At 32.9% G+C, this 21,371-nt stretch overlaps 2 protein-coding genes and 1 long non-coding RNA gene across 4 annotated transcripts; 1 reads left to right on the plus strand and 2 right to left on the minus strand.

The window, feature by feature from the left end:
* Positions 1-1,465: 1,465 nt before the first annotated feature.
* Positions 1,466-4,954, minus strand: LOC148624791 (uncharacterized). 2 transcript variants are annotated; one of them, XR_015919778.1, is made up of 3 exons: positions 4,858-4,954; positions 3,083-3,170; positions 1,466-1,640 (listed from the first exon to the last, which is right to left on the minus strand). It is a non-coding gene; the product is annotated as an uncharacterized LOC148624791 (long non-coding RNA). The 2 variants fall into 2 exon arrangements; XR_015919777.1 differs by lacking the exon at positions 4,858-4,954 and adding an exon at positions 3,640-4,442.
* Positions 4,489-13,335, plus strand: LOC148624792 (uncharacterized). Its single transcript, XM_088567689.1, has 14 exons — positions 4,489-4,583; positions 5,155-5,220; positions 6,080-6,258; positions 6,479-6,515; positions 6,828-7,012; positions 7,198-7,234; positions 9,002-9,192; positions 9,694-9,736; positions 10,111-10,298; positions 10,917-10,950; positions 11,230-11,408; positions 11,758-11,791; positions 12,043-12,221; positions 13,259-13,335. Exons 2-14 carry the CDS (start codon positions 5,156-5,158, stop codon positions 13,300-13,302), a joined length of 1,395 nt encoding a protein of 464 aa, XP_088423815.1. The 5' UTR covers positions 4,489-4,583; position 5,155; the 3' UTR covers positions 13,303-13,335.
* Positions 13,336-14,654: 1,319 nt separating this feature from the next.
* LOC148624793 (aprataxin-like) lies at positions 14,655-21,356 on the minus strand. Its single transcript, XM_088567690.1, has 6 exons — positions 21,151-21,356; positions 20,434-20,552; positions 17,232-17,285; positions 16,326-16,429; positions 15,536-15,617; positions 14,655-15,041 (listed from the first exon to the last, which is right to left on the minus strand). Exons 1-6 carry the CDS (start codon positions 21,322-21,324, stop codon positions 14,948-14,950), a joined length of 627 nt encoding a protein of 208 aa, XP_088423816.1. The 5' UTR covers positions 21,325-21,356; the 3' UTR covers positions 14,655-14,947.
* Positions 21,357-21,371: the final 15 nt, after the last annotated feature.

The following is a 21,371-nucleotide window of genomic DNA, read 5'->3' on the forward strand; positions in this document are numbered from 1 at the left end:
TTTGTCTTCTTGATATTTTTGTCATATGAAAAGACAATTTTCCTTGTTTCTATCGAACATGGGCGATTTGTTGCCTTAAAATAAAAACTGAGGACCATATTGAAAAAATACTTAAAATGGATTTATTGTTACTTAGCATTCACTTGTTGTGCAATACGTGGATCATTGTTTATGTAGATATTGAGGTAGAATTTCGGAACTGCTTGAACTGTTTGCACTGAAAGTATTTCCATCCTAATCGTGAAGACAAGCAATCATGTAATCGATTTTAGGATTTGAGTTTGGATCCACAAGTCCGCGTACCACGACTCGCGACTTTCTAAAGTCATAGGATATGCTTCTTCTGATTGTAGGAAAACTGGAACTGTATGAAAGTTTTGTTCCGTTCCTCTGACGATTTCTGAGTTTTCAGAATAGACTCCTGCTTGAACTGAAACGTGACAAGAAAAGCGTTTATCTATATTTCAATAAAGAAAAAAAAATCTAGGAAAAAGGTCTTACTAATAAAAATCGAATCTTGTCTAGGTCAGCTTAACCAACATTAAAGTCCAATTGTATCTGATAAATTTTAGGAAGATTGGTCTGAACCCATCTAAAACAAACAACATCAGCATTTATAAATAAAAGGTTCGACCAACAGAGATATATTATCATGTAACTACAAAATGTTAGAAATAACAATTTTTGGTCGTTCTCTCCGCGGGTCTCGTACCGCTGTGACATCTATGGCAACACCGCTTGCACAAAATCCTAGATGGTCGAGTGGTCTAGCGCGTCTCAGAATGTGACGACTCTATTCGCTACACTGCTCCATCGGATCAAATTGATACATGGAAGATAATGTAAACTTAACGACTCAATTCGCTACACTGCTCCATCGGTTGAAATTGATACAGGGAAGATAATGTAAACTTACAAAAGGGTCTGAAAAATTCCCAACGATGTTAGAACTATCAAATTTGCATCTTTTGGTCGTTCCCTCCGCGGGACTCGTACTTCTGTGACATATATTTGCATCACAAATTTGACAGTTCTAACATCGTTGGGAATTTTTCAGACCCTTCTATAAGTTTACGTTATCTTCCCTGTATCAATTTGATCCGATGGAGCAGTGTAGCGAATAGAGTCGTCACATTCTGAGCCGTTTGTATATAGGTTGCTCAAATAGAAAGATTGCAGTATAAATAATGATAACAATGACTTCAGCTTAAGGATATGCTACCTTTAGAATGTCTACTGCTGATATATAGCGTCTCCCTGTCAATAGGACATCGTATGGATTTGAATCTTCTCCTTTTTGATAAAGTTCTAAGACAAAGGACACAGAAAGTGTGTCCGCATGGGAGTATGTATGGTTTACGTTGTTCGTCGTCATATTCTTCTAAACAAATTTTGCAAACGTCACCATCAAGGTAAACGCACGAATTTCTACCAATCATTTTGAATGATAAAACTGATGGTTCGTTCAATGTACTCTGTGAATAAATTGAACTATCATAGCTCAAATTGCCCTCAGACATAAACCAGTTCGTCCGTAAATCGTCTGACGAGAATTCATTTCCAGCGATGTTGTCATGGCAACGTCCAAGACAAGCTTTTATAGCATTTCCCATCGTCATATGGTTGTTAACGTCCTCGACCTGTAAATATAAATTATAGTTATTGTTCACTTTATGGAACATATTCATATATTTATGCATGAGTTCTAATGATACATTAATATCCGCATGTCGACTACACCAAATAATAAAATGCTTATTAGGGAACCATTCGCAGTTCCATCAACCATTTACCAGACAATCAGTGTCAATTCAAAACTTTCATTAGTGTACAAACAATACGCTCGCGTTATATCAAAAACGCCGTAAAATCTTGAAGCATTTTTTGACAATCGCTGACGGCTCTAAAACTCGTCTAGAAACATAGATACATGTAAGTATAAAAAAGAACTGCTAATTATAAAAATCATGTATGGAAGTTATGCCAGATCACCAACAGTTACTGTTCAAATCAAGACGTGTACGTTATAGTGTTGCAGCTACAAGTACTTTTTTTTCGAATTACAGCATTGGTGCCTATAAGATTTATTAACAAATAACCAGACTAGGGCTCTCATGAAGAAAGATATTGGGCAGATTGATAAAAAGAAATCGTGCTAAAAAAAGGCCATCTTCAAAAAATCTCTCGACACAAAAGTCTGTGAATAAGCAGTAGTAAAACTACTATGAATACCATGTCTAAAGATGGGGTTACTATCTAGCTAGTGAACAAACTATTGTACCTTGTGGTGTTAGGATTTCCTTATCGTTCATGAAAGACCCATAAGTGACCTTGAGCTGACATTTTCCTTCCCGTTGGATTTGTTGACATATTCACAATTTCCATCCTCGTTATACTAAAAATACCGTGTCCAAAAGGGGTTACTGTCTTGCTCATTAACAAACTACTGGGAGCACCGTATCAAAAGAGGGGACTACTTCTTACTCGTGAACAAACTACTAAGATCATGATGTCTCAAAAGATGGTTACTGTTTTGCTCGTGAACAAATACTAGGAACAACGTGTCAAAAGAGGTGTTACTGTCTCGCTCATGAACATACTTCTAAAAACGACGTGTTAAAAGAAGAGGTTACTGTCTCGCTCATGAACAAACTACTAAGGCACTTTGCCTAAAGAGCGGGTTACGTGAATAAACTAATAAGATCATAGTGTCTAAAAAGAGGGTTACTGTGTTACTCGTGAACAAACTACTAAGAACACCGTGTCAAATAGAGTGGCTCTATCCCCACGTGAACAAACTAATAAGAACATCGTGTCTAAAGAGAGGGTTACTGTCTCGCTATTGAACAAACTATTTAGAACATCGTGTCCAATGAGAGGGTTACTGTCTTGCTCATGAACAAACTACTAAAACACAACGTGTCAAAAGAGGGGATTGCTGTCTCGCTTGTGAACAAGCTAATAAGAACTCCGTGCCTAAAGAGGCTACTGTCAACAAACTTTTAAGAACACCGTATCGAAAGAGGGGGGGATACTGTCTCGCTAATGAACCAAACATCCCCAAAGAAATTTGTTAAGTTACCTTTAATGACGTTCGAGTCCAGTCTCTCTTTAGTTATGTCTCAACTGTTTGTCAACTGTTTGAGGTTTTATCTTATCCGAAACTACAACTGAAAAAAAAACCACATAGCCTTTATGATAGGGCTTAATTACCAGGAATAAGTATTTTAAAATCTGCGATTCACCGAAATTAGATAGAGGAACTGTTTAAAAAAAATTTTCATACGCCCTTACAATTCAAAGGTTATTACAAAACGTTTTGTAATAACAGGAAGCAAACCTTATTGACAAAAATACTATTTGCATATACTAGTTTTGTTTTGAAATTCATTAATTTTAAAATTTGATCCCCCCTTGTACGTGATTGTTACAAAAAATAATCACATATCTAAAAACAAGACATATATGTTTTTGTATGATAATAATTATGCAATCCGTATCTGTAATCTTGTCAAAACGTCAATGGTATGTATCATACTCTCTTCGTTGAAACGATATGATTTATTTTAATCGCGGCACATGCGAATCGTCCCAGGCTTAACAATACCGATACATTATAATTTAAAAACATTAAATTACCCTTGCACGTGACATTGAATGAAATGTTTACGGAAGCCCGTTTTGTAACTTCATGTAACAAAACTAACTTCCTCTGGCTTCCATGTATGTGTCATTCATTTCGTTGACTTATTTTTAGGATCAGGAACTTGTTAATCCTATTTGACCTCTCTTTGAGTTTGTGGTTCAATGGCAATTCAAATTACATTTAATAGGATGTAATGAAATATTTTTACATAAAAAAATTCCTTTTTCCACAAATTCGTAACGAATTTTTATGACCATGCAATCAATGGCCGTTTTTTACTTCCCGAAATGTGAAAAAAATATGCATCAAACTAAAGGAAATGGTAATTTCTATTTTCAAATATATGTAAAATGTCAAAAAGTTTACTTCTATGGAGTTATCTTCCATGGCATTTTTCTTGTTCGTTTAACTCTGTTCATGTCTTTTTCTTCAAACCAGATTTTAGCACACCCCCATGAGATTCTCAAAAAAGGTCAAATAATTGCTCCTGAAAAGATCCGAACTTGCTGTCACCGTATTTTTACAAGGGATTACATTGCAACTTAGTCCAAAGTAGTGTTTGCCAAACACGTGATATCGAAACATACAATTTCGTTTCAGACCTTATCTCTCAAATCCTGAAGTACAAAGAACTTGCATGACCCACTAAGTTAACCTTATAAAATTTATTGAATATGAATATTTTTGAAAAAAAAATCTAAACTTATCTGAAAGTGCGATGCATATTGTGAATTTGATGCATGTTTTAAATTCGCACGCGAGCAATTTTTAAGAAAATGACATAGAATGGCGGCAATCGAAATGTCTGTCTACCAGAAGACCGAAGGTGGTGTATGACCGTATCACCTGTTGTTTCCCAAGAATGCAATGATAATGAACACTAAGTATACCTAAAGTGGGCATTTGATCTCAGTCTTCAACAGAACAAGTTAATCAGGTAAGCAGGCATTTTGATAACTATAAAATAGGCTTCAAGTACCAAGCAATGAACTTTGAATGAATGGTTTATGGAAGATATTTGAACTTATCAGATTTCAAGTATATATCAGACGTAGAAATGCTTTGTAAAACAACCAATATGAGCAATTGAACGAAATAGAATTGGAAAGAGTGAGATCAGATAAAAAAATCAAGGAAAAAAAATTTTGAACTTGGTCCCAAACTACCAAAAAATGAATGATAGCGTCCTTAATGATACAATAAAAACTTACTGGCGAAGAGGACATTCAAAACGTTCTTCAAATATGAAAGCGCTTCTTACTCTTGAAAAAGATTTAAATTGATTTATACTCGGTACTGTAGGGCCCGATGATAAATCATATTCAAAGGCAACAGTAAGAAATATTTGACATTTGATAGGCAAAAATAGCGTCATCGAAACAAGTAACAAGAAGCAGAAACCGAAACACAAAATACAGAAACCTAAAAGACAATTAACATTCTCTGAACTTTTTTCCAAAGAAACGCTTCATTTCATATTTGATTTTTGTTAACATGCTTTTCTGTAGGATGAAAATTCTATTAATTGTCGCAGCCTGTCTGTTTGTGACGGTCAGCGCAAGGCCTGCCGTAGAGTAAGTTTTCAAAACTGATGTCAAGGATATTTTTGAATACAATACTAACATACAATGGGGACACAACTTTTTGTAGGTGTAAAGTTATATGGAGCTGACATGTAACTTAACTGCTAGTAGTCCTTAGTTTGTACATTTGAGTAATTTATCTTCAGTTTCTTTATTTTCGCTGTAACAAGGGACTCTGACTTTTTTAACTGATTTTTAGATGTGTTAATTTGTGCAAAATTTTTTTCACAGTGGCCAGATTTTAAAGGAAAGTTGTGATCACACCAAAGTACTTTAACCCCGCCGCATTCTTTTGCGCCTCTCCCAGGCAGCAATTTCTTACCTCTGTATGTCTTGTTTCGTTTTCACCTTTATTTATACTTATACTTCAGTATATAGGGACCTCTCTTTCGCTGTATCCGTGTATTATGATGTTTTGGGGCCAGATGCAGCCTGCCCTGTGGTGTGAGGGTTTTCCCGTCATTCTTTGAAGACCAATAGTTGGTCTTGGGCTGAGATTTTCAACCCAGTTTAGTTGTTGTCTCGTTAACATAATCACCATACCTATTCTCGTTATATTCTAAGTAGCATTGGTCTACTGAATGTGCTCTACTCTTTTCATTTGCTGCGTCTTAAGTGAAAGCGAATTCTTGTTGATTTGTTTCACGTGCCCAATTGATCTTTGATATGTTTTAAATATTTTAACTAGGTATGCATCTTCAAAACGATATTATGTTCTCAAATTATGATTATTTTATGCACATAAACAATGTGACATTGTGCGCACAACATAAAATGTTAATATTTTTTAATGTGCCGATGAGGGTTCCTTACGTTTCAAAGACTTTAGCTATTTTTATTTTATACTTAGCAAGCGTGAAAACTTCTTCGACCACCTATTTGGAACTCTTAAACAACAGTTCAATGCCTTGGGACAGACCTTTGCTGAAACCTTCAAACAAGTAGGAGAGGTAGCTGCACAACAAGGAGCTGAGCTGTTACAGCAGACACTTCAACAAGGAGCCCAGGTTGCTGCACAGGGAGCCCAAAGTAAGGCTTCTAACACTCGGCTTAAAAGCATTGGGGAAAGAAATTATTAAAAACTTTCAGTCTTGTCGTGTTCATTTTACGATGATAAAAACGCGCCATTTTGCTGTCGAGTTAAAGCGTTCAATTTTTACTTTTCCAGGTTCAACCTCGTACCTGGTATAGTAAAAACGGATGCATGATAATTGTTCTGTTTGATCCATCAAAATTGTTTAAATTTCAGCTTTGGTTGCCAACCTCCAGAATCCTGATGCATCAAGGTACTTGTTTCTATGAAGTACATTTATTATTTTTCAACCGCTTTACGAAGAAATCACTTGTAAAATGAAGCAACCACTAATCTTTTTTCATATTTTGTCTTGGTCAAAATGATAATACACCAATCCCCGATTATTTCATTGTAAACTCATTGCTCATCGATTTTCTTTTTGTTTCTCGTTTGAAATATTGAATCTATCGTATCATCCCCATGTCATTCGAATTTTTTATCATCGTTTGACCAGTTGTTTCCTTTGAAACATTATAAATATTTGCCACTGAACTAAAAAACAAAACTCCTTTTTCCTTACTAGGAAGAGGTTCTTGAAAGAAGACTTCCAACACATGTTGGATGTCCTCAAACAGCAGTTTACTGCTTTAGGACAGACATTCGGAGAAACTTTCAAACAAGTAGGAGAAGTTGCTGCCCAACAGGGAGCTCAGCTTCTACAACAGACACTCCAACAAGGAGCTCAGGTTGCCGCTCAGGGAGCCCAGAGTAAGTAATATTTGTCAGCCTTACAATTGGCACCCTTTTTGTTGTCTTAACTTGCGTCCTTATTCTATTTCCAGGTAAAAACTTTTTATACATTAAAAGCAAAAAAAAAGAAAGAAAAGATTTATAACACATACACTGTACTTAATTCCCTTTTCAACTCTAGATGTTTCCCCTTCTAATTACAGCCTTGGTGGCCAATCTCCAGAACCCAGACGCATCAAGGTAAATTTTTAAAAAATGGGATGGAAATTAATAAAAACCATACGAGTATCTGTGCAGAACGTGTACGGTCCAGCCCAGGCCATTTTCCTATTTTCCTGGCCTGTACAGTTTAGTTATTATTTCCTTAATATTTCACAAATTATTAGCCATTACCATCCTCAAAACATAAGACGAAGTGTAAAATAGGTATAAAAATTGAAGAGTTAACTAGAGGTTCTACAGAGCCTGAATTGCTCACCAGGTCATATATATAATCTTTTTTGCTTTCTAAAGCTGAACTCTAGGCCTTATTGTACTATTGTCACAAGAACCATTTAATTAATAGAAAGCACATTAGTTATCTAACCGGTTTTCATATTGTAAAATAAATCTCTCATAGTCCTTCTTTTACTCTTCAAGGGCAATAACTCCGACATTGGTTGACAGATGTTTATGAAAATTTCGGCAAAGGTCGATCTCACCGTGTTGATCAATTTTACCCTGTCAAAATTTAGCTCAACCCATTTGTTTACGAGTTTCCAAAAAATCTTCAATTTGACCCCTATGGTTTATTTTTAGTAACATCGGTCATGGTTTTTGCCCGATCAAAAATCCCCACAAACCAATTGTTAAAGATATCGTAAGGTACATTCATGCCAAGTTTGGTTACAATGCATCCCATATTTTAGGAGGAAATTTTCAAAATTGGAAATGTAAAATTCCGTAAAATATCCATTTTAGAACCCATAACTCATTCATCCATCAACGGATCTTTCTGGAAATTTTGGCGTAGGTCCATCACACTATGCTGACCAATTTAACTTTCAGCCAGATTATACCTAAACCCAACTCCTTTTGAGTTATGTGCAAAATTCTGCAATTTGACCCCTATGGTCTATTTTAAGTAACGGCAGCTTGGTTTTTTTTTCGCGAGATAAAAAATCCCAACGCATTGTTTGTTACAGATGTTCTACTGAACATTTATGCTTAGTTTTGTTTCAATCCATCCAGTTGTTTCAGAGGTAAAGATTGTCAAAGTTGGAAATGTAAAATTCCGTAAAAAATCCATTTTAGGACCACCAACTCATTCATCCGTCAACGGATCTTTCTGGAAAATTTTGGCGTAGGTCCATCACATCACGTTGAACAATTTTACCACCTGCTAGATTTTAGATAAACCCAACTCCTTTTTAGTTTTGTGCTCAATTCTGCAATTTGAACCATATGGTCTATTTTAAGTAACGGCGGTCATGTTTTTCGCAAGATTAAAAATCTCCACGCATATTTTGTTCAAGAAGTTCGACGGACGACGGACACATAGTGATGGCAAAAGCACATATGGCATTTCGTATTTACTATTTTTATAAAGGTTATATGATGGTGCGTTTTTGATGTGTTTCACCATATCTATTCTTTATATTGTGATGCTTTCAACTTTCTACCGAGTTTTGCCGAGAAAAAGTCCATAAATGTGCATAAAATTTACTTTGTTCAATCAATACTGTAAGCATCTATCTTTAGAACGTAAATTTGTTAGTTTGTTTCATTTTTGTGCATGCCCAACTTTACATTGTATGCCATTATTTCAAAATAAGATTATTGAGGCAATCTAAATATCAATGTAGATCAATTCTAGATGCATTTTCTGGATAGGTCCCTCACGTTAATATTAATACCTAACTCATGACAAAACCTCCTTTCACTTATTCAGTAATTAAACTTTTAGTTCAAGTTGGTTAGCTCTATATTCTACTTTTTTCTGAAAAAATAAACTTTCTTTCATGACAGGAAACGATTCCTTTTGAGTAAAGAAGATTTGGAATACATGAAGAACAAACTTAAAGAGCAATTCAATGCTTTGGGAAGTACATTCTCAGAGACATTTAAACAAGTTGGAGAAGTAGCAACCAGCCAAGGCCAAGATCTTCTCCACCAGGCTATGCAACAGGGAGTCAACATTGCTCTTCATGGAGCAGTTGGTATGTACAAAATCGAAGATCGCTCTAACTGTAATACATGTTTGAAAACAATAACGTTACCTATTCATTTTGCCATGGTTTAGGCCACGCCTTTAAAAAATTATGAATTTCATCCTAAACACATAAAGTGGAGTCTCCGAGTAATATATTAAGAGTTTCAGTCGAATTGTGTGTTCTAGTGAATGTCTACAGCACTTGAACAGTCAGCCGCCCAAGGAAAATATTCAAGATCTCCTCTTTTTAACAAAATATCCTCTCCTTGTTTCTCTACCAGTCAGTGAGATGTAAGTGTGGACTTCTGACAATCAGTAAGGTGCAAGTGTGGACTTCTGACAAACAGTACGGTGTAAGTGTGGACTTCTGACGCATTGAGTGTAGTACAATTATGTAGTGATAGGAATATGTGGTGTGAAGCCAATAACCTGTTACTTCCTTTTGATCGCCACTTCATCTAATTAATCTGGACAGAGTGCAGAACTTGACAATTCCTTAATTTTACAGATCTTGCCTCCAACCTCGTCCACCACCAAACAACAACACCAAGGTTAGAATGATTCGTTTTATTACTGGTCAACTTTTTTTTTTACCTTTTTCGTACATTTGTGTGTTTTAATATATTAATATATATAAATAGAATAAGTTAAAGTATTTTATCTTGACTATGAAGGTTGGTAGTCTACGCAACCGCAAGAAAGGAAACCACTTTGAATTCATTTTTTTTCTCGCACCGTACAATAAAATGCACTCATATCTACTGGTTTAAAACTCGTCAAAATTTTACCAACTATGAAGATTTCATCCAATTTAACATGCTTATAATTATGCTTTTCTTTAGTTATTTTTATTTTACAAATGAGCCCAAAAATGTACATCTGAATAGTACGTAGTCTGAAATCTTTCTTTGCTTAATTTTCAAAGCTCTAAAAGATTCTTGAAAGAGGACTTCCAACACATGTTGGATGTCCTTAAACAACAGTTCCATGCTCTTGGACAGACAGTTGGGGAAACTTTCAAACAAGTCGGAGAGGTGGCTGCACAACAAGGAACCGATCTTTTACAACAGACTCTTCAACAGGGAGCTCAAATTGCTGCTCAGGGTGCCCAGAGTAAGTTGATTCAGCTAAATACATACTAATTTATGTACACGTTCTGATAATATTGCGTAACATAGTTACACTTTATATGCCATCGCAATGAACTAATACGTGTATATCGGTTTATTTTCACTAGTGCTTTAAGAATACATTTCCACATTAATTGGGGTCTCGGCTTGCCCCTTTAATAGTTTTGCGTCTCAGAATATGATGTTAACGATAAAGTCAATGTTATTCTTTTCCAAGTAAATATGCAATAGTTTGAAAAGTGTGAATACATCCGTCACATAGTAAACGTTTATCGACCGTTCACTGTATAATTAATTCCGATAATTCAAAACTGCAATGTGAAAAAAATTCGGTAGTGTCACCCTCGGACACGTCACAACACAAATTATCATTCTGCAGATCATTAAATTTTAAATTAATGTTGAAATTAGCAACAAATTGTTAACTGCTAATCCTATAATTAATAGGCTAATCGATCAGTCTTTTGAATAATTGAAATATAATATCTAGTCCGCGGCACGAGTTCTACCCGTTAAATCCGGGCGTTCTTAAAATCATATTTTTGTTATTCACAATTATCCTATGATTCATTGAAATCAAATTTGATGTTTACTTTTTCAGCACTAGTGACAAATCTCGCAAATGGTGGAACAAGGTATAACTTTTTACATGTATTGATAACAAGTAATGACAATAATGAAATTGTTTAAACGATTAATATCTTTAACATGTCTCCTAAAAGGGAATGCATATTAATACTGCTGATTCTAAGGGATTTGATGCTTTTTATGTTCACTATTTTCCCATTAAATGTTTTTTGTACGAAGTATATAAACTTGAGAAAATCGAGGGAAGCAACATTTTAAACAGATCATGTTCAGTACAAAGTTTATCATAAATGAGTTATTCATAAAACCATTCCTTATGCCAACAGCAAGCGTGAGAACTTCTTCGACCATCTTTTTGGTACCCTTAAACAACAGTTCAATGCCTTGGGACAGACCTTTGCTGAAACCTTCAAACAAGTAGGAGAGGTAGCTGCACAACAAGGAGCTGAGCTGTTACAGCAGACACTTCAACAAGGAGCCCAGGTTGCCGCTCAGGGAGCACAAAGTAGGTTGGGATACTGTACTAAAACATGTTTTTGAAAACAGTTTTGGACTAAACCTATTAAAAACGTTTACAAATTGGTAGAATTGGACAGGCAATATTTTTCTAATTTTAGAATATATCCATAATTTCTGCGTACATTTATAGAAAATAGAATAGAAGATTTCATTTCCAAACATTGACTTACTGTGAATCTAGGTAAATATGTCGATTTTAAAAAAAATTGTTTTCTAGCACCTTTAGAGAATAAAGTTTTACAAAGGTCAGATAACTAAAACATGTAGTATTAGCTCATAGCTATTCCTAGTAATAGAAAGGAAGTTAGACAGTCAAATAATTGTCATTATTTCAGCACTTGTAACAAACCTCGCCAACGGTGGAACAAGGTAAACATGTAACCATATTATATGTGTATGTGTGCCTGTTGTTTTCCATTTTAGAATTCAAGTTGAAGTACATGTTAACTTTCAACTGTTGTACATCATTTATTAACATTAAAAATTAAGATGATTAAAAAATTAAGAAATATTAAAAAAATCTAGATTTTTATTCTGTATGATCAAAATAAGTATCTCATTTCAATTTCTTGGTATTGATGTAATAAACGGACTGTTATAAAATAATATTTTTTGTACAGCAAGCGTGAGAACTTTTTTGACCACTTGTTTGGAACCCTTAAACAACAGTTCACTGCCCTTGGACAGACCTTTGCTGAAACCTTCAAACAAGTAGGAGAGGTAGCTGCCCAACAAGGAACTGATCTTCTCACTCAGACTCTCCAACAGGGAGCTCAAATTGCTGCTCAAGGTGCTCAAAGTGAGTTATAGATTTAAAACATCAGATAGAATTTAGATGACATGAAAACTGAAGTGGATGCCAATACTCTGAAGCATTCTTAACAACATAACGTGTTAAAAATATGAAAATATGTAAACCTTGCATTATTCTTTCATGTGGGTTGACAGCTACTTTAATTTTTGCTTAAATCTGAGATGAACACTAATTTTAGATTAATAACAAAAAAGTAGGGCATTAACTTAACATTAAGTGATACACTGCAACACAATGCTGAAAATGAGGGGGATAGCAAACAAGAAAACCACATTTTGTTTTTGCTGAAAATTGCACTTAACCTTTATTTTATACAAAACAGATGTGCATAGTTTAAAAAAAAATTATTGATCCGTCCTCAAGTTATCATCTGTGAATGTCGGGACGGATGGACATGCAACTTTTTAAAGAGTATTACAATACCTCACTTCATGTGGCAGGGTATAAAAAATTCTTGCCATACAATTTAAATCTGGATTCATGTTTATTTAATATATTTTAATTCATATCATGGATTCCTTTGTTACTATGAAGGTATTTTCATTCCAGAAGTTCTTGACATCTATGAATGTTTTGTTATATTTTAATTCAAACTATGGTCTTTTTTTATGATGATATTTTTTTTCATATATATACATTTTCATAGCTAGTAGAAAAAACAGTGGGCCATGGAATTGAGATTTAAGGTTTTATTAGAGCATTGTTTAATGCAAATTTAGAAATTTTGGTATGAAAACAAATATGTGGTTTTACCTTACTATGGAAACCATGAAAATAGAACCCAACAAACAATAAAATTAAAACATAAAAATTTAATTATAATTTATAAGTAAACTTCATGCTGTCTTTTTCCCACTGTTTTTGAGATTAATCTACTTTTGCAGCTTTCATTTCTCAAACTGTATTATAATTTTTTTTCGTAGAAAATAGTAATGACAGTTTAATTTCTGCACCACCATTAAAATAGCAATAATAATACAGCTGCAGATTACTTAGAGTGTTTTACATATTTTATATTTTAGCTCTTGTCACCAACCTCCAGAATCCTGATGGAACCACAAAATAAAGTCATTGATCAATAAAATATTTTACAAACCAGTGTATTAAAGTGCATTATTACAGAGATTTGAAGGTGACCTAAAGTAAAAGACAGGAAATTAAGTGATATTACAGTGACACAATCATTCTTACTAATTTATAATTTTGAAGATTTATAACTTAAAAATAATTTAGAATCCAAAACAACCTACTATCAAAGGAAAATAGAAATACTGAAAAATTATTGAAAAGTTTCTTAAAGTTATAATAAAGCTATGAAGCTAACGTGATGATATTCAAGAAAATTTGTTGAGAAGATTGGAAAGTACAAAACAAGTATGTGGGAAAAAGGTCATGCAAGGTTGTCCTATAAACATTATAGGTAGACCATTGCTAATATTTCTGCTATATTTACATAAAATTTCTTAGAAGGCAATCTGATGGGCATAAAACAACATGGATGACAGGACAATAAACCTGATTTTCACAGAAAAGATTTTAAGTCTAGATATTATCTATATAGTTCAATTGTTGTGCAATGAAAAAACTGCTGTACAGATTTGTTTTAATGTGGAAAGAACACTTATTTGACATACTTTCATAAAGTGCTCACTAAACATTTTCCATAGTACTTGCATTAATTCCCAATACATTTCAATACAATGGTTTTCTGCCCCTGGGGAGATTTCTTAGTATTTTTTGGCAAAATTTCTTCTCAAAACATTAATAAAAATGCTTATGAATAGCATTAATACAAAATCTTATCCACAAATGTGTTTCTATAAATTTGCAAAGGACATCAAATGATAAGGGCCATATGATACAAAAAGAATAAGTTTGAAGTAAGTAACAAAAAGGTGATATGCACTATTGAATGGACAATTGATTTTTATTAATATGGTTTTAAAGTTTCGCCAATTTGTTAATTTTTCATTCTTATGATGCATAAAATATGTCCAAAAAAAATACCAATAGGAAAAAATGCCAATTGTAAATGCTAATTGTGTTATTTTCAAAGGTCTCTGCCAAAAAAAAAAACCCCAAGGATATCTGACTTTTATCAAAACAGCTTTTAGAAATCATAAAAAATAGTTTTAGGTTGAGTTGGCACAGGAACTAAAAAATTGAAAAAATGTACCACAAAGGGCCTTATCACAGCATATAGACAGTCTGCCAAATTTGGGACATGATGTTTTCAATAATTAAAAAAATGGTGAGCTTATAATGTTGATGAACATGCTAAACATCATTTGACACTCAAAACAACCAAAAATATTTTCTAATTTCTAGTCATGCAGGGGATCAAGTATGTCCTTATCATACTTATTCCTTTCCAACATAATTAGGTAAGTTTGACCTTGAAGTGATTCAAATGCTCACTAAAAAATATAGTTTTATTATGCCAAACCTTTTCAATTCACATGCAATTTGCTTTTGTTACTTTGTATGTACAATTTTAGTTACTTTATGCTCTTTGTTGTGTATGTCTGTTTTCCACGTCTGGTCTTTGTCCCTGGATTACATTCTTTTGATTACCGCTATGATCTTGATTCCCTTGATTACTCCTACATATACAAACCACATACATTTCATTACTTCATGTGATACACAACCATTCCTTTAAATGAAACAATAAGAAGTTTGATATAACAACCAAAATTAATGAAAAAAATTCAAGTGTCTGTTGACTTTACTTTATAACTGTGTTGCTGTATATGTGACTTAAGAATTGGGATTGTCTTCATTTCTTTCTTGCAGACATGGCATCTACAAAGAAAAAATTCCCAATAATATCAGAATGTTTTGTTAGCATAAAATTTGCTTAAAACCTTGACCTTTAACTGTCCAATTTATATTTAATTGAATATAAACATCAAAATACCAATAACAATTATATCTATCATTAAAAATAAGCCCCCCCTTTTTGTGGCCTGCTTGTATGAATGGATTTTAGAGTTAGAAAAACTACAAAAAGGGCTGAGGCTATTTTCAAAAAATAAATGAATGAGGTTGGACAACACTTCTGTATGTGACCATCTAAGACTAATCAAATTAATTTTGCACATCTACACTTTGTACTGAGTTATACAACTAAAATATATATATATCCATTGCATAACCTGTTGCTTATAGAAATCCACTATTTACATTTGTCCTTTAACAAGGATTGCAATCTTGATAGATTCAGACCAGTTGATTGACTATTTTAAAGTGAAGTGAATAAAAACCAACCAAATGGTCAATTGATACAGATAAATTACCTGAGATCTTCTTTCAACAATGAGGCATAGTATGATGTTTCATGTTCTACTTTCCCATTCTTTTCAAGTGCTTTTATAACATCTATTGAATGAAAAAAATAAAAGAAATGCTACACAGAAAAGTTTTTTAATTTTTTTTTTAGAAAATTCAATTTGACTAAATAAATGAATCAAATCTGATATAATGAATCAAATGACTTTCTATGATTTATACAATGCTGCAAAACTTACATGAAGGTGACCAGTGTAAACCTAAAAAATGTTTCTTAATAGTGAGTCAGAAATTCTGAATTCATTATTTATAGGGGTTACATTAATTTATTATTCCTTCGATGTTAGAAGTAAAAATTACCTATTAGTGCTATTTTAGTTCAAACATTTTTGGCTGGGTTGTGGCAGTTGTGCAAAGCAGCTTAAAGAGCTGTAAATGTTGGCTGGGTAGGCAGGTGGTGAAAATATTTTTGTAACATTCTTGGCAACTATAAATTACAGCCACAAGATATTTGGTAAGCAACTTCAGTATGGGGTCTGATATTTTGGAGTGTGATTTCTGGTCTGTCTCACTTCTACTTTCTGTTTACCCACTTGGTGAATTTTACAGCAATCAAGCCATGTAGGCCTTCGACCCATTTTTTCAGAATTATGGTGTTATATTGCAGTCTATACAAAATACAAAGTAAAACTAACTTGCAATTCTTTTTCTCTTTGCAAAGTTGCTACAAACATATCAAATTAAAGCACCTGAAAACTATATTAAATTATAGATATACCAAGATGATCCATATATTACCTTTAGAATCTACAAAGTATTCTGTTGTGAAAGAATTCCAGTGTTTTTTATTCTTTAGACAAGGACTATCAAAATCCTGGCTTATCACATGAAGGTGAAGATGACTGAAAAAAAAAAGATCTTCAGAAATAATAGCATTACAAAACTACTGAATACATGTATTTTGTGTGTATTAGATATAATACTACAATAATTGATCTTTTATTCATAATTTATGGTAAGAGGAATTTTTATTCCATTCAGGGTCTTTTTAATATATTTGTTTTTTTTTCTCTCTTCTTATTTTAGTAATATATGCTAGATTGGAATAATGAGCTGTGTTTTTCAGGCTGTCATGACATCAACAGATCAAAGGTCCAAACATTATAAATACATGTAACAAGAATGAGACCACTATGCAGATTGACATTATCCTAAGCCCTTTTGTTTCCCTCCTATTAATACTACTTAAGTACTTTTTTTCATGGGGTACCAATTTTTGCGGTTTTCATGGGTAGACCAAACTATGATATTTAGTTCCCAAAGAAAAGGAGAATCTCATTGATGTGAATACTGAAAACCTTAAAACCACAAATTCAAAAATCCACTAACTTGTGTTTCTTCCCTAATCCATGAAAATTGGTATCCACAAATTAAAGTACTTTCACAGTAATAAGTTCTTGGTTGTATCTTATAATTATCCATTAAATGTCACATGTAATTTTCAGTTGTAGCCATGGAAAAGGTGAAAGAAAAACAAACTTTATACTTCATAGTCATGGGTTACTGCTAGTATATTGAAGTTTTTACTGAAACATGAAAACCATGAAAATAGGCTTCTAATTCCCAGCATAGTCTAAGTGTTTCTTGTACACTCTATTTCATTATTAAACAGAATCTTTGATTTGTTTTACCTTTTAATCATACCTCATACTAGGTATACTGTGGTATCCATATCTGAACAGTCTGTCAGAGTCTGAACTACAAGTGAAACAAGTTGACAGTGAATTAAAATGGAGTATTGAAGTTGGTTTCAAATACAAAATTATTTTCACAGAAACTACTTTTGCATATGTATATCAACAAACACATATCAATTCCAGTAACCTTTTTTAAAATACTACATTGTACATGTATTATCTCTATTCTAAAGGCCTTGCTTGCAGCTGTTTCTAAAAGAATAATATCACATCACAATATTCATATACACCTCCTGAAACGTGTAATGTTTCCAATCCGAAGCACATGAAACACGATCCCACGAAACACGCACATGAAGCACACAATACACGAAAGCAACACGAAAAACGTTGCATGAAGCACAATAAAGGTCTCACTAACCACTTCTAACATTTCCATCACTTTACATGTTACAAAAGTAATTTTCTAAGTTTCACTGTGAATTCCCAGGACAAGCGACATCTTAAAGTTGAATACTGTTGTGAAGCTTGGAAAATAAGGCTTCCAAAATCATTATGCTAATGGTATGATGATTGTAGAAATTCTTCACAAATTTACTTGAATAATCCACATTTTTACCTGTTCTGCTGACAGCATGGAGGCAAATTACTCACACATGTAAACAATATTCATACATTTTTGTAGTTAAGTACATATACGATTTTAAGGTACACATTCTCAGCTTTATTTTGACTACTTTTAATCGTAATACCCACAAATAATGCACTTACAATGCATATGTCCAGGTTCAGTGTGTTTTTGGTACTACATAGGGGGTGGCCATTTAACCCGAAGTGGTTAGTGAGACCTTAAAAACATTTTATGAGTTTTTATGTTTTTCTTTTTTTACATTTTATGAAAGCTTGTGGTATTGTGAATCTAATAAGACCACAACTGTCAAAATCAGACATATGACTACAAAAAATGGTCATTTTTATATCATGCCCCTCTGTGATATTTTCCCTAAATTATTAAAAAAATTACAATTTTAACTAACTTGTCACACCAAATTGATACCTATGATAATTCAAGAAGTTGTAATAGTAAATATCATATATCGTTATGAAAAAAGAATAGATTTCAACAATTTATATCATACCTATTTCATTACTGTGTGACTATTTGAGTACTTTGAATATCCCAAGCAGTGATGTTAAGTATTTCATGGATGACGTCAAGTTATGAGTCACTGTTACTGATAAAAATCTTGTTGCTATGTTGTTTTTTAAAATACCTTGCACAATGCACCTCATAAAATACAGCCAGATTACCAATATCGCTATACTGATTTTATGGGAAAATGGAAATAATGACCAGGAAAGGCAATTTTCCTCAAATTATGCATTTCTCTGAAATATGCCATAATTTAACTTATGGTCTCACTAACCACTTCTAACATTTCCATTACTTTACATGTTAAAAAAGTAATTTTCTAAGTTTCACTGTGAATTCCCAGGACAAATGACAACTTAAAGTTGCATACCATTGCGAAGCTTGGAAAATAAGGCTTCCAAAATCATTATGCTAATGGTATGATGATTGTAGAAATTTTTCACAAAATTTACTTGAATAAATAAAACTGAAAATCCACATTTTTACCTGTTCTGCTAACTGACAGCATGGAGGCAAATTACTCACACACGTAAACAATATTCATACACTTTCGTAGTTAAATACATATATGATTTTAAAGTACACATTCTCAGCTTTATTTTGACTACTTTTAATCATAATACACACAAATAATGCACTTACAATGCATATGTCTAGGTTTCAGTGTGTTTTTGGTACTACATAGGGGGTGGCCATTTGACCAGGAAGTGGTTAGTGAGACCAAACAAATGATTGCGTCCGCTGGAAGTATTCTTCTCAGTAATTGGTATATTTCTAAATCTAACTTGCAAAATGAAACTAATAATAATTTATTATACATGTTTGTCGTATTTTGTTGATTGTTAACATCTTACATGTAATTTTACATTAATGTGTATTATGCTTTAATAAACACATTTGATCTACACAATTTTTAAATGTCCATAAATGTTTTGATATAAAATCACATTAATTTTCATTATAACTCGTACATTGCGAAAACATTGTCATTGGTCTGGAAGTATGAAAATGTTGAAATTGAAGAAAAATTCTAAAAAAATTCAGTTGATTAAGTTTTTTTATGATCCAATCATATTTCTTCAAATATGAAATAAAGAGAACTATTTTTATGTGTAAAATGTCAATATTTTTTGAATTTGGATCATTGTGATAAAAGCACTTTTGTCTAAGAAAGATAATATTCCATTGTTGATATGAAAAAGGTCCATTTTTATTGTACATGGTATATTGCCTCATGCGATACTATGTTATTGCTCTGAATATGAAAAGAAAATTATTTTTATATGAAACCTTGTAAAAAATGTCCATGTTTGTTGTATATGGATCATTGGGAACACATTTTTTTGTCCTAGGAGAATAACACTACCAAAATATCATAAAATTCACTGGTCTGGGAGTATGAAAATATTGAAATTTCATAAAACTGGGGTAAAAATGTACTCAATTTTTATTCTAAAAGCGGGAAACAAAAAGCTATTATAGTTCCAGAAACTTTTTCCCGACCATTTTGGAAGGCCCTTCAAATTTTGGCAGTACATTCCATTATATGTATATGTACAAATAATGTACGATTGTTTGATATGAAACCAATTATTTCCTACATGTATTGATTTCTGAATTTTTTTTTTTTTTAATGTAAAAGAAACGATACAGTGATTTTTGCAAAGAAAATGAAATCACAATGGCATTCTGTAAAATTGATCTACCATTGGAGTTATTTTTATCATCCAATCAAAATACAGTACTTTTGCATGAAGAACGAAGCACGAAGTGTGCAGACGAAGACCACATGCACACACCAATCCCATGCTGCACGATACACGATCCCACGAAACATGCACACGAAGCACACACTGCATGATACACAATCCCATGAAACATGCACATGAAGCACACGATACACGCACATGAAGCACGCTAAAATGGGAATGTTACACGTTTCAGGAGGTGTATAGATGTACGATGCACATTTGTGTCAAAATCTTCATGCTCTTTTGATTACAGGTAGAATGTAATGTACAGGAAATCAATACCATGCATGTATCAATTAATTTACCTTTTAGCAATGTCCTTTCCTTTCTCTTCCATATATTTTAACAGGTCTAAGTCTTCTGGTTTCAAACTTTTCAGATTAGGAATGTTCTTTTTTGGCATTACTAAGAAATGGTACCTGGCCTGTGATAAGATGAAACATGCATGTTTTAGGTACATATATGTACGAAAGAAAGATGAAAGCAAATATTATTGAAACACTCTTTTGGTTCCCTAAACTGCGAAATAAAACTCTTTATCCATAGAAATTTTAAATAAATATTAAGTAATTAGACTAAATAAAAATCAAATTAATAATTTTACATGAAAATAAAGGTTTACATATAATTACCATCACAAATTTATTTTTCAAGTAAAAGAAATATTAATTCACATACAAAAGTGAGTTCTTTCATCTAAATGAAACATTTTACAAAACCAAAATTAAAAATCATATAATAAAGTTATAAAGTTTTAAGTATTGGGATTTTATCATGGAATTGTAAATTTTTTATTGACTTGTTTATTTACATGTACCAACCATTTGACATTTAATGATATGCAAATTGGTGAATATTACATCACTAATGAGATTGGTAAACTCGCATATAGGGGTAAAAAAAATTTCTGTAACATTTGACCCAAGGTAAGAGTCTAAAGAGAAGAGTTCCGTATATCATTATTCAGACTACATCAGTACATGTACGTATATCTGATTAAAAAAAACAGCTACAGGACATACTTTTGGATATTTATCCTTAATGATGGTTAGTTTGTCATCAACAAATACTTGTAACTCTGGATCATTCATAGAAGAAAGTAATCCTGTTTTCCAAAATGGGCCTGGCTTTTTCGCTTTTGGTTCATCCGAAGTTTTGTCATAATTTTTCCTCTTAGAATTAGAGCCACTCGCCATCTTTGGGTATTTTCCTAAATGTTTTTATTACATGCTTTTTGATTAGT

The sequence above is a fragment of the Perna viridis genome, chromosome 2 (assembly GCF_037379345.1).
Source record: "Perna viridis isolate PV_CMFRI_1.1 ecotype Kerala chromosome 2, ASM3737934v1, whole genome shotgun sequence".
Lineage (NCBI taxonomy): Eukaryota > Metazoa > Mollusca > Bivalvia > Mytilida > Mytilidae > Perna > Perna viridis.

Excerpts from the sequence above, each read along its gene's own strand:
- LOC148624792 (XM_088567689.1), top strand. The coding sequence starts at position 5,156 with ATGAAAATTCTATTAATTGTCGCAGCCTGTCTGTTTGTGACGGTCAGC. Across the intron at positions 7,235-9,001 it reads CAGAACCCAGACGCATCAAG|GAAACGATTCCTTTTGAGTA; the intron begins GTAAATTTTTAA and ends CTTTCATGACAG. Across the intron at positions 10,951-11,229 it reads CTCGCAAATGGTGGAACAAG|CAAGCGTGAGAACTTCTTCG; the intron begins GTATAACTTTTT and ends TTATGCCAACAG.
- LOC148624793 (XM_088567690.1), bottom strand. The coding sequence starts at position 21,324 with ATGGCGAGTGGCTCTAATTCTAAGAGGAAAAATTATGACAAAACTTCG. Across the intron at positions 20,553-21,150 it reads TTAAGGATAAATATCCAAAA|GCCAGGTACCATTTCTTAGT; the intron begins GTATGTCCTGTA and ends ATCTTATCACAG. Across the intron at positions 15,042-15,535 it reads TTGTTGAAAGAAGATCTCAG|ATGCCATGTCTGCAAGAAAG; the intron begins GTAATTTATCTG and ends TTTTCTTTGTAG.